This window comes from Strongylocentrotus purpuratus, unplaced genomic scaffold, assembly GCF_000002235.5.
Source record: "Strongylocentrotus purpuratus isolate Spur 01 unplaced genomic scaffold, Spur_5.0 spur5_scaffold_21, whole genome shotgun sequence".
Lineage (NCBI taxonomy): Eukaryota > Metazoa > Echinodermata > Echinoidea > Camarodonta > Strongylocentrotidae > Strongylocentrotus > Strongylocentrotus purpuratus.
Window position 1 is genome coordinate 19016661 of NW_022145607.1, and position 17741 is coordinate 19034401.

The 17741-nt window shown below is 40.0% G+C and overlaps 1 protein-coding gene across 1 annotated transcript in view; it reads right to left on the reverse strand.

Annotated features, from left to right (window-relative positions):
* Positions 1–508: 508 nt before the first annotated feature.
* The window catches only part of LOC590976 (D-beta-hydroxybutyrate dehydrogenase, mitochondrial), a 44612-nt gene continuing 27379 nt past the window's right edge, over positions 509–17741 (reverse strand). Inside the window, exons 2-3 of the mRNA XM_790561.4 lie at positions 3809–3961; positions 509–3149 (exon numbers count right to left, since the gene is read on the reverse strand). Of these exons, the coding sequence (XP_795654.3) occupies positions 2689–3149; positions 3809–3961 (614 nt within the window). The 3' untranslated portion in view covers positions 509–2688. The remainder of the gene's footprint in view (positions 3150–3808; positions 3962–17741) is intronic.

The following is a 17741-nucleotide window of genomic DNA, read 5'->3' on the forward strand; positions in this document are numbered from 1 at the left end:
CTTTTGAAGCGTGCGAAAATCAAAATGACATGTTACGTAATCAGAAAATTTCTTCTTTAGGCCGACAATACAATAGAATTCTGAAATCGCCCTTAAATTGATTTCTTGAAAGTCTCTGCGACCGTGTTTTATTTAATCATTCATGACACAATAGCAAATTCATATTTACTTGATAAGGAAGTATTTTTTGGTTTGATAGATATACAATTCGAAACCCCGCTGAATACAGAAAGTCATAAAGAATCATTTGAGAAACTATTTACATAAGATATAGTATATAATTTACGTCAAGAGGTATAATTATTTCAAATAGTTGTCTGTACAGCGTCATATAAATCGAATACAACAATATCTATCATTCAAGTTATATGAAAAGGGAACATGTCACAAACATTCACGCAGAATACGATATAGCGAATAAGTAAATATTTAAATGGTTTGGTCTTTTAATGAATTTCCTTATCACATTACGTGCAAATAATTTCATGAGTTCGTCATAAACTTGTAATATCAAATAATGTTTAAACAATTTGATCATGTCATGTGAATAATCTATTCTATTCGGGGTAACTGTTTGCGATCATGTATGTAATACAAATAAAGCGATATGAAAAGTAGCTCAAAATCATAAAATAATATTCTACAGTGAAAGTGATCATTTTCTAACCCTATCTACTTCTATCGTGTTTCCATCTACCAGGACAGTGTCTAGATGAGGGGAGAGGGTACGAATCCCCCCCATTATAACATTTTATCGGTGAATACAGCATTTGTATATGGTGTAGACAAAATCTCAAAAATTAATGACCTCTCTGCTTCTCTTTTTTGAACACCTGATGGCAAATCTGACGAACAATTTTTACCCCTGTTGGGAATTTAAGACTCTGATATTCATTCCGGTTTTCTAAAATGTTCAGCTATTAAATAAATATCTTCTAACATTTCGCCCCCTCCCCTGTCTAATTCAAGTTGGTTTATTGACGCCGCTGCTTTTAGCCAATATTCACCTGTCATTGTATTCAAATTTTTTAGGCTTTTGCTTTTGATCAATGTTCAGCTTATTGATTTTCCACCTGGTCTATTGACATAAAAAATAAACAAAAACAACAAAAGAGATCGAAAATGAGAAATCAGTCACCCCAAAAATATTGTGTGATTTTCGCATCTACGTGTTTTTAGGAAACAAAATAATACAAACAAATGAACCTTTTACTGACAAAATGTGAATCACTTTACTTGAGACCTGACTATACGAGTTTTCAATCAATTTAAGATATATTCATACACGATGCGTTCATTTTACCGTTCACTTATAACTTACACAATTAATGAGTCATAACTTTGAGCATGTTAAGCGGATGCACTGAGCTGAGAACAGAAATGTGAACGGGATACATAGAGTGAGGAATTAATATTTTGAAATTATAAATGACATGAAATTTCAAAACCAATGAGAAGAATTAACGATAAGACATTGGGAAAGACGCATAAACCTTTGATATACCGGTAAATATTTGATTCAATAATGGATGTAGGTAAAGACATAATTTGTACAATGGATGCCTAGTTCACTAGTATAGAGGTAGATACAGCAAAACAGGGACCCAATATTGGTACACACCAACTGATACATTTGCAGAGATAGACTTAATGTGAATAACTGGAAGACTGTAGTTGTCATCTAAAACGTCTACCTACACCAAGTTTATATCTACTAGACTACTACTCTCTTACGCAAGATGAACGCTTTAATATCGACGGCAACAGTTCACGAAACAGACCGACAGTCTACGAGACCGTCGCGACTGTCAACAAGATCGATGGGCCTTCTGAAAAATATCTCGGGGTTCACGAGACCACGTGGATCTCACAGGTCTTCTGACAACTTTACTTAGTGTTCGTCAGACCGGCATAGTCGGTCTCGTGGCCGGGGCTGATGGTCTACTGCAGGGGACATCCCCTTATGAGCATATCGGAACTACTCCCGTCGTTCAATTGAAAACAAATATACATACTAGTAACTTATATATCAAATCAAATCTTAGTGCTATTCTTTTTTTTTACTGGGACTCTAAATTAAACATTCACAATGTCACACGCATTTGATCTCCCATCATGAGCCTTATCTTTAATTTTTCAACTGAACATGCAGAAGAAATTTCCCAAGGCATCATTTTTATAGCAAATAAAATAAGGATATAGATGAAACATGAGAGAATATACACAGTCACAAACGTCCTGATAGTATTCAAAGTTTTAGCAGCACTTTGAAATGAGTACTCCAGCTTTGCAATGTAAAGCCATCAATTAACAACTTTGATTATTGGAGTCCTCTGAGATGAAACCCGATATGAAATCTTTAACAAATCACCGAACGTGTCTATTTGTATACCTATAACCCTTCACCATTCACAATAGCGGAGTTCGTTATTCTCATAGCTGCTTCTTTCTACTAAATGTTCTACTAATATTATGCTCGTTCTCCTCTATCTAGACTGTGCCTTCAACTGTTCAACAAATCTCCTAATTTGCTTCTCCTCGTACTCGTAGCATGACGTTTCCTTTGTAAACAAATCTTCTTCCTTCTCCTCCATTCTGATCTTGTACTTTTTAATGAAACAGCAACAGCAGCAAAACATCCTATTCAAATTTCTAAGTAGAACTCGACGATAGGGGTCGACAACGACATTAGAATATAAGATCTGAAATCTCTTCAGGAAAATGCGCCAAGATGAGTGTACGGATCGTCCAGTATAAGTCCTTCGGTTCGTACCTTACCCGCGGACTCTCGTTCAAGACCGCATCCAGAAAACAATCTACCACAGGCGACGTGTCCGCCGAACCTATTGTCCTTGAGAACCGAACAATGTCAACCATGCTATTGAAGTCCTTTTCGAAGACAGTCTTCTGCTCGTCTTTCATGTTCGCCCAGAGCTCGTCACGGACGCCGTCGATGTTCTCGTTGGTGTAGATGTTGGTGGCGGCCATGAAGTTGCCGGGCTCGACGATGCTGACGCGAACACCGAAGTTTCGGAGCTCGTAGCGCAGGCATTGGGAGAAGGCCTCGACGCCATGTTTGCTGATGGAGTAATGGGCGAAGCCTGCAGTACCCTGGCGTGCCAGCACGCTACCAATGTTCACGATTCGACCTGAAGGGGATGAAGATGGATAAACAACGAGTTTGTAAAATAAAATCCAATAAGAAATTAATACAAATCCTAAACATGGAAGAAACAAATAACCATAGTAAATTAGAATCGGAGTTGATAGATTCGGCACAACACAGTAGACAACAGCCAACGAAACCGACGGCCCACGCGACGGTCCACGATACCAACAGCCCACGAGACTGACAGCCCAAGGGACCGACGATGTCTCGGGGCATGATGACACCTTTTGTGAGGATTATCTAGATCGGCAATGTCAGTCTCGAGAACTGTCAGATTGTTCAGCCATCGGTATCGCAGGTTTTCTGTTTTCAAAAATAGGCTAATTTTAACGAAAACGAAAGTGTACAAAATTGAAAGAAACACGTTTTGGTAAGGGCAAAGTTACAATCTGCCTATAATAATACCTACGAATCATAAGCCTATTTTTACAACAATCTTAACAAAGTAATGCAGTGGCACCATTTGAATCTTGTTATTAAATGTTGTCGTCAAATGTGAAAAAAGGGGCATAGGATTTCAAATTTACAGGTAGAAGTTAAAAATAGTCTTGCAACACCAAAAACAGTTTTTCACATTTGGACAAACACATCCAAATATTTTAAAACATGCCGATAATAATTGTTTATGAATTGTTTTACCTTTAGATTTCCTAACGAGTGGCGTGAAGGCATTTGTCACCCGGACGGTTCCCCATAGATTGACATCAGCGATTCGTTTGAACATATCAACAGTGCACCACTCTGCTTGACCAAAGCAAGAAATTCCGGCATTGTTAGCAACGGCCCATAAACCTGCAGTAAAGAAAAAATATGAAAACTTGTGTGAAAATTATGTTGAATTGTTCAAGATACTCACACAAGAAAAATTCAAAAGAAAAAAAACCCAGAAAGGTTAGTGTAAAAATAAGGCAAGTATATGCAACTGGTCACCCAGTGACGTGACGTAGATGCTTGGGGTGGGGCACTTTTTTGCTCCGATTCGATTGGGAGGCACGTGCACACCCCCGTATCTTCGCAACTGTTACCACCCCACCCCCCCCCCCATCCTCGTCCCGAAACTCCAGGCGACATGACTCAAATCACTTCTGACGTTAAAAGAAACGAGAACATAATACATCATTTAAAATTGCATATTGGTTTTGTTCACAAAGTTCAGCATTATAATAAACCAGCTGAATTCAATTAAATCATAAAAGTTGGAATATAAACTACGGTGATCATTAATGTCTCGAAATATTATCGTTGATCCATCAAAACACGACAACTCTAACACTCCATCGCAATCATTTATTGTACATTTAATCGCATAATCATGATTCCTTCACATAAACGTCGAAGCGATAAATACCTGTCGAAAATATCGTCAATGAAAGTGACAAATGAGCTTTCAAAAATGACGTTTCAAGTTATTATGAGAGTAATAACGTCCCCGAATGATTATATACAAGGAAAATTTGATTGACATTAAGAAATCTTATTATCCCTTTCCTCTCCCCCCCCCTATCCCTTTCTCTCTCTCTCTCTCTCTCTCTCTCTCTCATCTCTTCCACCCTCTCTTCATTACTCTTGTTGAGCCAGAGTCACGTCTTTTCTTCATAGAAAGGGTCATTGCCCGAATGGTCACTTGCGTTTCTGACCTTTGCAGAATCTCTTTAAACGTATGGAGATAGAGTCGATGTTTAAAATATAACACGTCTGCCTACTTTAAAGCAACTTCCTCGACTAGAATGAAGACAGACGAACGGGGACGAGAGGGAAGGGGAGGGGGGGGGGGCTGACCAGGGCTGACCAGAATGTACATTTTCCCTCTGGCAATGAACTACCAAATATATAAATGCAGCATGCGTTACAAATATCAAGTGGTGTAGTTTATTTATGGCAAAGGTAGCATTGTTATGTGAATTGATTTAGATAGATGATTGCATGTCTTCATTGAATTATTTGAGACACATGAAATCACACCCCCTCCCCCACCCACCCCAACCCGCCCCCGAAAAAAAAAACGGTGACAAAACATCTGGCACCAGTTTGAGAAAAATAAGATGAGAGAGAATGCAAGTTGCTTGCGGAATTCGTTTCATGCTCTGCTGTGATGTCGAGCAAGCAAGGCGTGCTTGCAGGCCAGCCGGCGCACGAGGGGCATTGGCTTGGACGGACTCGTTGAGCTTTGGGGTCGATGTCCGAGCGGTTACAGCCCCCTGAACGCGAAGTCAAAGTGAAACAGACGAAACAGGGATGGATACTCTGAAGGAAAACACATTCCGTAGTTACTGACCGAGGATTAGACGCCTTGAGATATTATAATGATATTTCTCGTCCATCGCGACAAGTTGTTGTCATATTAGCCATCCAGGATAAACAAACAGAATTGGTTAAAAGCCTCTTGGATGTGTCATAATTACTTTGGGAGTGATCGTGGCATTGATGTCTGGTGCTTCACCAAGAAGATGATCAGATAATACGCATGCAGTCATACTCAGCCCCAAAGGACAATGACCCCACGAGGTATTCCAACAGAGAATATTTCTGTGCGTGTGTGCGTGGATGTGGTGGAGGTGGTGGGCCCATTATAAACCTCTATTGCCATTCCTTTTTTGAGGGGCGTTCACGAAAATAATTTCAATATAGAAAAAAATCATGGGAAGAAACTAATGTCCAGCCTCCCCCCCCCCCCCAAAAAAAAAAAAAAAAATATTGTTTTTGTTTTTTTTCGTTACAAGATGTCTCTGTTATTTGTCATGAAAGTTTATTTGAGCAAAAGGTTCACTGTCGAGAGACAAATTTATTCACTCGTAAACCCATAGCGGGGATAGACCAAGAGTGCTATCGACCTAGCGGCCATTGACCCGATCTGTTTGGCCGAGGTGTCGTTTACCAGCGACAAAATGGCCGCACGGTGTCTGTTGAAATCTTTGCTTGTTTTGAGTGTAACTGATATATTTGGAGAGTGTATTGATCGCGGTGCACATGCCGAGCGATGTTTGAATACTTGCCGTTTTACGGCTACTTAACATGAAGATATGGATGAAAGATAAGATGAGGTGAGAAAAGGAAATAGAAAGCAAGAGGGATTAGGGTGGTGAAATGAATGAAATATTTTGTAGATGAGTGCTGCCATGAAAATTCAAGTAACTTGTAAATAATAAAGCATATTTTTCTTCTTCTTCTTCCCAACGCCCTCCTTCTCCTCCCCCTCCTCATCTTCACCCTCCCTCTCTCTCTATTTCTCTCTCAATCACTCGTTCTCTCTATATCTTGCTTTTGTTTCTATCTCCCTTTCTCTCTATCCTTTACGTATATAGCCCAGTTCACCCATTTCATAAAATTCGTTGGTGTTATTACAAAAAAAATCATTACTACATCGAAACATCTAATTTCTATGTCTTAATTTCACTCTGAGTAATTCATTTTCCCATTTATCCTACGCCTATCCCTCCCCCCCCCCCCCCCCTCTCTCTCTCTCTCTCTCCACACTATCTACTAAACGCTCCCATTTTTTTATGCTACGTCATTCGATCGTTTCTGATTGTTAAAAAAGAACGAGAAAAAACGCTTTCAGTTAATTTGTGCTTCGCTGCTCCAGTCAAGTGCGCCATCTCGCTATCAAAAATGCTGTGCATAAGCTCCATGGTCATACAGTAGGCCCAGATTCCACAGTTGTCGTATGTCATCGCTGGGGGACAACCATGATACATCCCCCCCCCCCTCGTATTAAGTCAAATATGGCATTGATTTTGCTTGCCAGGGATTTTCCTGAATAATGCCTCTTTCGTTTTATTGGGCGGGCCTCAAAGTAACTCTAAGTAAGGAAAGATCTTGAGGGCTTCTTCTCACCGGTGCTTTCCAAAAGTGCAACGTACAGCATCATAGTATTTTGTAGTGTAATATTGCGTTAAAGCATAAACCGAATGGTAATAATTTTGTCGAATATAATCAAACTATGAAGATAAATGATTAACAGGTAAGTGAGAGCACACCACTGTTCAAAAAGTATTGAACGAATTCTGGAGTAGTGAACTTCAGAAAAAAAATTGTAATTAAAAAATAACCGAAATATACCGATATACATGTATGCCTAGTTTAAAACTAATTGAAATGTGCATTAATTATGCATTCAAACTAATAATGTTGTCGGTACGTTGACAAACACCATTGTGAAAGTACACCGAAAACACATCCTGGCCAGTTTGATTTTTCCCGGTCATTTGCACGGAATATTTGGGCGAGTAATTAGCCTATTTACCGCACCTGCTGTTAATGTCACGTGTCACTTGTCTCACCTGGTCAAGTCAATTTCTGATGTCGTCGGCTAGATCAAAGCCAGAAAGCAGGCCACATCAAGTAAGGTGCGTATAATAACTCAGCGCACAATAGTCTTAAACGCCATACGTTTTGCATTCGGTGGCTTTAAAGTGGCTTTAAACAATAAAGTTATGGACCATTTTATAAATGAATGATACATTTTAAAATTGAAGTATCAATTAAAATTGTAAATTGCAGTTGTGCGTCGGTCAATGGAGGTGCGCACCATATTTGTCTTTATTTAGTTGATTGCCACTGTTTTTCTTACCTTATCTATGTTACTTTTGTATTTTTGCTTTTTCTTCTAATTTAATTCTACGGGTTATAGTCTTCTCTTAATCAGAACACTGTGCGCTTAGAAACATCAGTATTAAGCGCCTAATAAATGTTATGTATTATTATTATTATTATTATTATTATTAACAATTTAGATACAATTGTTCACATATATATTTATATTATTTGTATATGTAGGCCTATATATATTTTTGTTTTGTAGGGTGGATGGGGGGATATGAGGGGGAAATCGACGAACCACATATGAATTATTGTCTAGTTTGAATTCATTAAAAAATAGTCGTGACCATTCGTTCGGAGCCAGAAGGATACAATATCAGATGCATCGGTGGGAAGCCTAGACAGCATGCGACAATTAACGAAAAGTTAACTAGCCGATGATACATTTAACTCTAGTCTGCGATAGCAGACTAATTTTAATAAATAAGGTATCATTTCAGTCATTTTACTAATAAGGGACACGACATGAATCACAAAATAACTAAGATTATTCCAATCCACCTACGCCTTTCGCATAGAGCTTTATATGTCTGCGAGTTGTTTCTAGTTTCTTTGAAGAATCAGCCTGGTAAAAGAGTTTACTTGTGGTCTGACAACCTTTCGGTCAGTCCTCCGAATGCTATGCGCTCATCTGCTGACATTTCCATGACCGAGTTCGAGTATCTCTAAGGAGAGGGGAAGAGAGATGGGATGGAGGGTGGAGTGTTGAGGGGAGGGGCGGAAGTTTAGCGTCAGCAATCTGTAAGGGGGTACAGGAAGAGACGTCGATGTAGGATGGACTTGGGGGGGGGGGTGGTTGTGTGTAGTGTGAGCAGTGTATGTAAGAGGAGAGGGAGAGAGATGAGGAGAAAGAGGGATGATGAAGGAGGGGGCTAGCTTTATACGTAAGTTATCTATTTCAACCTTGCCCCATATTCCCTATTACGGACATTTAATCTTGTCGCGTTATCGGTGGGGCCCGATGCACTGGCGTAGCGTGTGTCCAGCCATGGAGGGGTACTTAGATCATGGAGGAGGGGGGGGGGTCAAAATTTGCTGAGTGGATAACGTTTGGATTGGCATAGCAACCGATTAATAAAGAGGTGTAGTAGGGGTCTAATCATTTTCGACACCCCCACCCCCTCCTCATCTTCCCTTCTCCCCCCCCCCCCCAATTGTTCGTCCTTCGATTGTGTGTCGGATTGGGAGAGGGGGGGGGGGCACGGGGCTCTTTCGTCCTTATACCTACGCCACTGACCCCAACACCGTAGAACGTACATGCTACATGTGAAGTAGCATAGATAGATACATGTAGATGGGGCACAACGAAAGACTTATATGCACATCCTTGGAATTACCACAGCCCCCTAAAAAGCCCCCCCCCCCCCATGCGCCCCTCTATGGATCTGCCCTATGCCGCAGTGGCCGACGATTGGGTGACAATACGTGAATACTGCCGAAATAAGATGAAAGAAGTTTGATTATATAAAAGATAAAGAAATTGTAGAACAGCAACACCAAAAAACAGAGTTAAACGGCAGGAGTGGGGAAGGGGGCTACATACAGGCCCTGTGAATTTTGTAATCAGTAAACCATCACATTGTAAACTTAACTTGGGGCAATGCAAAGTGGGGGTGGGATGTACACAATTAGGTTACGATGGCACAACGGTCGAAAATGTACTGTCAATGGTATATCAGTCAATCCGCCAAGAATTCAATTACAGCAAGCTGTTACATCATGGGGCGAATGACCGACCGATGATATAGCCAGCACGCGATAATGGACATGCATGCACAGAGTTTAAATTCAGTTCAGGAAAAGTTTGCGGGTACTTTTTTTCCCCGCCCAATGCCCTGAGTGAATGCTAGAGGGTCACTACGCCTGGTAATTATTGCTTGCCGTCTGCACGAACCCTGCTGAAGATGTCTTCAACTTTTCCGCTGAGAAAACGTTTCTTAAAGGTCTGAAGGTATCATTTGACGTAAATTCTCATGTCGGCTTGAATAAGAATTCTCTGACAACGGACATGACTTGAAACATTTTGACAGTATTAGCTTTTGTGAAAACCGTTGTGGGACACAATGTAGCATATTGGGAGTTATAGAGCTCAGAAAGGGTATAGGGACCACAGCGTAACAAAATTTTAAAAAAATACTATACTGGGATTAAATTCTCATTCATCATCATATGTGAACAGATTCCGTGATACAGTGTGGAAGTTTGTGGCTAGGGAGTTCATGCTCACACACAACAGTGAGAGCACATAAACATTTTGACACGCTTGCAGAGAGTTTGTGGTGTGAACAAAAAGAATGGAACAGTATGGAAAGCCTGTGCCATAAATCTTCACATCACACTGTGGCCACAGAGAGACTTTGGAACATAATCAAAGTATTGACTGTGTTCAATCAGTGTGTGACACAGTGTGGTTAAATGGCCACATCGCTCAAAGAGAGTACTAGACAAACACCAAGAGATGATGGGGGGGGGGGACTTTGATCACTTTAATTTAAGGTATCTCACTACCTATGTGCTTACTTTATTTAACACAGTGTGGGAGACATTGGCCATAGCAGGGATATGTGAGTTTATCCCTGGCCATAGTGATCATGGAACGAATTCTAACAAACTGTGTCCAAGATGATGATTGTAAGAATCTTATACTGTGGTAACTCTTTACAGAGATTTGCCTATTGAGTGACACAGTAGGCTAAACTCTGTTCACATAGCCCATAGAGTCTGGGCACCAGGATATTACCACAGTAATTATAACGAGAACATTAATATTCACAATGTTTTCAAATTTTGGAACATTGAATTTTATGGCCCTGTTCTTTCTGGCAAGGTCAATACATATGCTTCGCTCGAATTAAACAAATAGTCTGCATCGTACAAAGCTATCCTGGTCTTGCTACGCTTTTACATAGGTGGCATAATGTATAAACGTATGTGCCACAGGCCCAATTTATAACGACATCGACATTGCAAACATTTCTTGAAACGCATCCAAGATGAACCTAGATTTCAACGAAATGCAGGACTATGCTACATGTACATCAACCGGAATCACATAATGCATCAATTATATCTGCTAAAGGTATTTTATTCATCACCTCTTTTAGCCTTTCTTACAATATCTTTGGCACGTTTAAGAGTTGATACATGGCTGCTATTACCTCCCATGTCGATAACCTCATTCTGATCACGCGTTCTCTCTAACCCTGTAAACCAATTTGCGAATTATGCCTGGCTTTCAAACATGGGTTCAATGGCTTCCAGCACAAGGGGAAGATGAACAGGTTATCGAGAGAACATGTCGGGATCGTTTTGAATTAATGATGTAATTGACTGCACGTACGGGTTGGTTGGGAGGATGACACATAATGCCTGTCGCACACGAAGCGTTATTCCCTGACGTAAGCGTGCGTCAGCAGCTGGCGCGGTCTTTGACGCCTCATATGAAGGTGGAATGATACAACAACTCAAAGCAAACTGAACAATGCAAGAACTGCGTTGAATTACTGGCGTTCCGACTACTTTCATTAGCGCAGGTAATAACGTAATCGAAATAACGCCTCGTGTGCAATGGGCATATTAGAAGTATTAATCGATGAAACGTTGTCATTTTATATCTTGTTCTTGTCACGTTACTTACTTAGTCCCTGTAATACATCAAGAGTAGTGGAATAAATTGGGCTTGTCTTCTCAAATTTATTGTGTGTATTTCGCAGGTACTACATCCTTTATCCCAATCATATCTGAAATCGAATATTCCCACTTTGTAGAAAATGAACTTCTTTCGAATCAGTTTACACCCTTTTCGTTTACTAAATTAATTTTCTAAAGTGCAGAAGTAAGTCACCAAGCTGAAGATGAGAAATTTGAAACGAAATTCATGCAGAGCTTGCGTGTTCTTAACCGACGTGATCAATTTCCAATAATTAAGAGGTTTCAAGTCGAGTACGAAAGTGAGACTTTAACTTGACAAATGGATGTTTATTACTATTGACGTTTTGTGATGTAGGTCAACTCTGCAAATGAAGCATGAAAGCCTGTGAAATGTAAAGGTTTGGGAAGGTTAGGCGATGTAATATTAGACAAATTCTCAATTTTGTTTTGTGATGAAGATATGATTTCGAAGAGAAATGAACAAGCGCGTTAGAATTCAATTCAAATGAGAGACGTTAGTTCGAGAGCAGAGTTGAAGAAAAAAGAAGATGGAGGGGGGGGGGTAATAAAATTAAAAAGAAGCGGTTGAAACTGTATGACAGGGGTGGGGCAAAATAGAAACGAGTGTCTGTGATCATGAAAATAATTTCTTAAGGAAGGAAAACTACGAATCTACACAATCCTAATGAATTTCATGCTTTACAAAACCAATGGAAAATGAATATCATAGTAATAACATTAAGTCGACCTATACATTGTTCTTGATGAAACACAGAAAGACAAACGAAGATATATAAATAAATACAGAGCAGATGCAATGTGAAGAAGTTTCATTGACATAATAATCCATTTTAGTAGTAGTGTTCTCTAACAAAAGGATTTAGTCGTGTTCATGTGGTGAAATAATCCAATCATTTAGGTACACGTTTATCCATTCTAAGTCTTATGCTACAGTCACAAAGGTTCGTACGAACGCTAATTTCGTACGAATCTCCCTGTTTTCCATTGTCTTCCCGAATTTCCATTGTCTTTCCGACTTTCCATTGTCTGAAAATCGTTCGTACGGCGTTCGTAGCAGTTCATAATGGCATGTGTGACCGAGGCTTTAGGTACATCACAAGTTAATGCATCCATTTGAAATTATAAAAACTACATTAAAATGATAGAAACAGGGTGAATTCAATGACAATGAAATAAATCAAGTAAACAAACTTATAGACAATTTAAACACAGTACTTCGTTCAACAAAATTAAGTTTTTTTTTACTTGGCGTTGTTTAAATTCGTGCGTTTGCATCTTGTCAAATGAGAAAGGGGCGGGCTTACAGCACTGCTACGTGCGCTCAGCTCAGAAGGGTTCCAACTCGTCAGGAGTGAAAGTGACAGGGTGTTAATAAGCGCAAGTAGATGCTTTGAAACGGTAACATATCTGTGTCATGCCCTTTTGTCCCTTCAATGCATGCCGAGCAAGAAAAATCTCAGCGAAAATGATCTGTCAATCAGATAGTCTTTTCTCCAGACTGCACTCCTGTTTGTACTTGTAAGACTACACATCTTACTTCTACTTCATAGATAGTCCATATTTCTGGTAAATGGTTATAATAATGCTGGGATTCACGGAAAATTGGTTCGAAACTAACAAATATTATGTGCCATGCCCTTTTGCCCCCTCAATGCCTGCTAATCTTAAATGATAGCAGGCATTATACGTCAATCATAAAAAGCTCTTCTCGTATTGAAGTCGGAAGACAGCTTACTATTATTTCATATAATACACAATAGCTATAGAGAAATAGCTAAAATTAACTTATAAGAAGTGTACATTAATTCGGAATCTGTCTTAGCATCACGGGCAGTCATGATTGAGAATGATAAAGGAAACATAAATTATAACAGTCTTGTTTTGGCTGGCCTCACTCTCCCATATGAAACGGGATCATTGACCGCTGAAGATGATCATAAGGGATATGCGATTGGACGCGAGACTACACATCACACAAGAAAAGTTATTTCAGTTAGCGCTATTATCGGTCCATCTGCACAAATTAGATTTTGTTGCGATGACACAAGCTGCAGAAAGGTTCAAACAGTTCTATTAAAAACTGGGTTAATTCGATCGGAGGTCCTCCGAAATCTTGGCGGGAATATTTGTTTTGGAGGAGAGCAGGGATAATAGCTGGAGTGCTTTGGAGTTATTGTGACTGGAGGCATCGCTTTTTCCCTCCTTCCTCGAAGCCTCCGTAAGCGTGCGACATGTAGGCTAATAACCCCCTTTTTCAGGGATCTTATCATTTGTTACAGGAGTCTCCTGTTGACTTAGGAGTTCCTTCAACCCTCGACGAGATGTTTGCAAAGACAATGGCCGGTACTCTAGAAAACCGTCTCGTTTTAGACCAGGTTTAAACCCCGCCATTTTGCTAGGGTTACTGCATCTGCATCGATATATCGAGAGCCAAATGTCACAACAAATGCATTCTGTTAAAATGTAGGGGGGAAAGGACAAATAATTGTAACATTCTTTATTTTAGTAATTTATTAGAGTCAATTGGGGTCGACACCTAGCTTTTCAAAAATCAATGAATTAAATCCGCTATCAAGAATATGGACCTATTTTAAATCTTTAGGTCTAAAAAAAAAACACCCGACTGGCTCAAATAGCACTCGACATTATGGCTTAGTATAATCGTAGCTGGTTGGTCCATGGTTCTAGGAACTGTTTCAAGTTTATTACCTCGTGCTCAGCTTTTTCTACATTCAGTAGAACTTTCATTTGTTAGATACGACTCACGGGTGTTTAAGTTTTTAAGTACTCAGTGCAAATACCTTGATCAGCTTCTGAATCTTCATGTCTAGTTCTCATCGCCTTCTAGCAATATTCATTTCAAATTTTGAATGAACCACATTTTAATCACTTTGGGAGTAAAACAATCATCCCCAACAGCCAAAATTGATCCCCCGGTGGAGGAAATACCAGCATGATGCCATCCCACACGCCCCTCTTATCCTTCACCACTACATGTATTACGCAGCAGGGAGTCCCCAGTCAAACTCCCGCAGGCGATGCCGATGACCGGAAGTGCAAGATCATGTCGTGCGATGACTGACCAACACAACCAGATGAGGTCACAGGGTCATTTGAGGACACGATGGCGCGTGTCTCACTTCTATGTTTGTATTGCTTTCCCTGGACACGAGGTAGGCTCGGGTGACAGTGATTGTATAATGACTTGCAGCTCGGCGTTTATTCTACTGCATTGTCTTTGCCGGAGTATATTCTAGGAAACCTCTTTCGATTTGACGATGGTATAGGCCTATTTTTAATAGCCCATGGGCCAGATAAAGTCATGAAACTTTCACATAAATTTAAAGGACGAATACATAGGGCACAAAATACCTCGTAAAGACCTCATCCTTCTCCTTGAGGGCCTTCCCTTTTTTCACTCTCAGCATTGTCCCTTATAGTGATTGTCTAGCAAAGTAGCAATATAATAAAGGGCCCTTGCATCGCACTTGTGTCAGATAATCTTAATGGTAGAATCCTATCAATAAATTAAACAAATTATGATGAGGGGGCATGCAGATTTATCAAAAACATATCCAATTGAGACCAACCTTCAAGAATTAAAACTGTTTTCCCTTTCAACCCTGTTTGAAATGATAATGATACATGTACAGTAGCAATATTAATGAAACCTCTTGACTGAAATTTCGATAAGGGGAACGGCTTTAATACTTAGGGTAAGGCCAAAGGGGCACAATTTTAGAAGAGAAAGAGTATTTTGAACGCATATATTTTTTGAATGATGTTTACCTTTCCGCGCAGGTGATGTCATTGGCCTCAACACAGGATATAGATATAGACCATATACATGGAATCAGAGACAATAGGCCATTATGGTTGCTACTAATATTTGTTCATGAATACTGCATAATCTTGCAGCATTATCCAAGATGATCTAAATCAAGCCGAAAGCATCATGAATAAATTACCTATCAATTATAGTATTTCGTTCCTGTAGACCACTTATCACCAGTGGTAAATGTATGTTCTTCATAAACGTACCTTTGAAGAAAAAAAAGACCATAAACATGACAACAAGCCAAGTCCCAAATGTAGATATCACTTGCCGAAATATATACATGCCGCAGCTGGGATTTGAACCCCTACCTCTTGACCGCTCTTTCCCTGACTTATCCACTACACCACTATACCTCTTTGTTGAGGTATCTGCATTACATATTCAAACTTCATACAAAAGTGATCATAAAATGTCCAAGGTTCATCACAAGTATCCTCAGTTGCCTTCAGGATGACTGCTGTAAGAAATCACTCATTAACCATTATCAGCGCACGTCGTATACAAACCCTATCAAATATGACCAATCAGCATCATCAACAATCAGTCTTTAAGCTGATCGATGAACTTGAGAGAAATATAATGTATAAAGTCTTTCATCATGGTCTTACTACTACTACTCCTGATCAAACACTTTCCTCTGACAAAGTGACATCTCCTCACCGTGTGATCATAGCCCTACCTACTCGACTGTTCCCGAGACATATTTTTCTTTGCCACTCAACTTTGCCAGCTCGGATCATAAAACATGTCAAAACACGGTCTCAAATCTCGCTTTACGTCTTTAACCTCCAGCGTCCTGTCATAAGTCAAGTTTGATGTTCTGTCAGGATTTCCCCGCTCTGGGTTGTTCTCCTCATGTGCTCAGCGTGTCTCATTCACCTTCATAAGGGCACTCTCATAGCCAGAAGATGATGAAGTTGGGATGGTGCTTAGCCCTTTAGTGTCACCAGCGCATCCCTTTTTACTCGTTTTGTTGCATTGCAGGCCCTATATTATATCCAGGAACTTCATAAATAGGTGTCTGCAGAGCATGAGTTAATATTAGGATCATGAGGCAGATATCCTGATAACTATAGTTAGACATTTCCTCAATGCTGTTAAGACCATAGTGTTTAAGACATCTAGTCAGAAGATCCCTAAGACCAAATTACCATCTCGCGGCATCCCTGTGAACTTACGGTCTCAGAACTTTGTAACCTTTTCATTTTAATCTCTGTGTTTCTTGGTATGTTTTCTGCTCCCCAAGATGAGTTTGGAATACACCGCTGAGGTTTACGGGAAACAGAAACGAGTACACAGAGGTGGGAAACACACGCAGAAGAGCAGCCATAAGAAACCCACAACGACATTGAGTTGGCCCAAGGAGCTCCTTAGTTTAGCTCCTACATCATTGCACATTTAGGCGACATTGAGTTGGCCCAAGGAGCTCCTTAGTTTAGCTCCTACATCATTGCACATTTAGGCGACATTTGGTTGGCAGCCTGATAGAGGCCTATGACAGCCTCAGAAAGTTGTACTCTGTTTGAGGCTCCATGTGCATGCGACATCGTAGAGAATGGGAATGCAACATGAACAGCGCACCATTGCTAAGAAATGTTATGGTATGGGCTGATTGCTTTCACAGACTAGATTAGAACATGTAATAATGCAATCGAAATGACACCTCCTATGCAAGAGGCATAACGGTGGGGGTACCCATTCACCGCACATAAAAACATCATCACAACAGCTTTGGATAGGGAAATCGAGAAAGAAGTGGGAACGGACCCCATGTTGTCGCTGTGCAAACGTTAAAGACCGGGTTCAGGTAGGTCAAATACCGCCACACTTCTCGCCCCATGGCCAGTCGTCTGCGGCTTTGGATAAATTGCACCCTGGAACAGCCCTTGCTTTTCACAAAATAGAATTGTGGTAAAGAGAAGCGAAACCTACCTGTGATTGTAACACTAATTCTGTTTAACTTGTTCTCATTGTGTGACAAGTGACAGCATTTGCAGGTTTGAGCGACCTTTAGCTAAAGCAAAGTTCTCACCCGAGCGAACAGTTCAAGATTTGATTAACGACTTGACGATTGCAAAGTCACATCCAATTAGATTCGACTGATGCAATATCTTTTCAAGAAATGAATAAGATATATTAATGAGACAGCAACGACACCCATCCTGGTCTTTTCCCTTCCGCCCTTTGACATTTTAAGAAGTTTTCAATACAATTCATCAAAGATAAAATATGTATTTAAACTATTATAAATTGTTCCTTATAATAGCCTATGCCTATGTCTGTCATTAGCTCCGACTCTTTTGCCCAACTCTTTTGAGATCATGCATGTCAACGAGATAGATATCAGTTTATTTTTTTTTTAAATAAAAGCCAATTGTGTAGAAAGCGAGGAAATTGATATAATTATAGACAATCAGAGATAAGATTTAATCGATGATAGACGCACGTGCCACGAAAAATCAT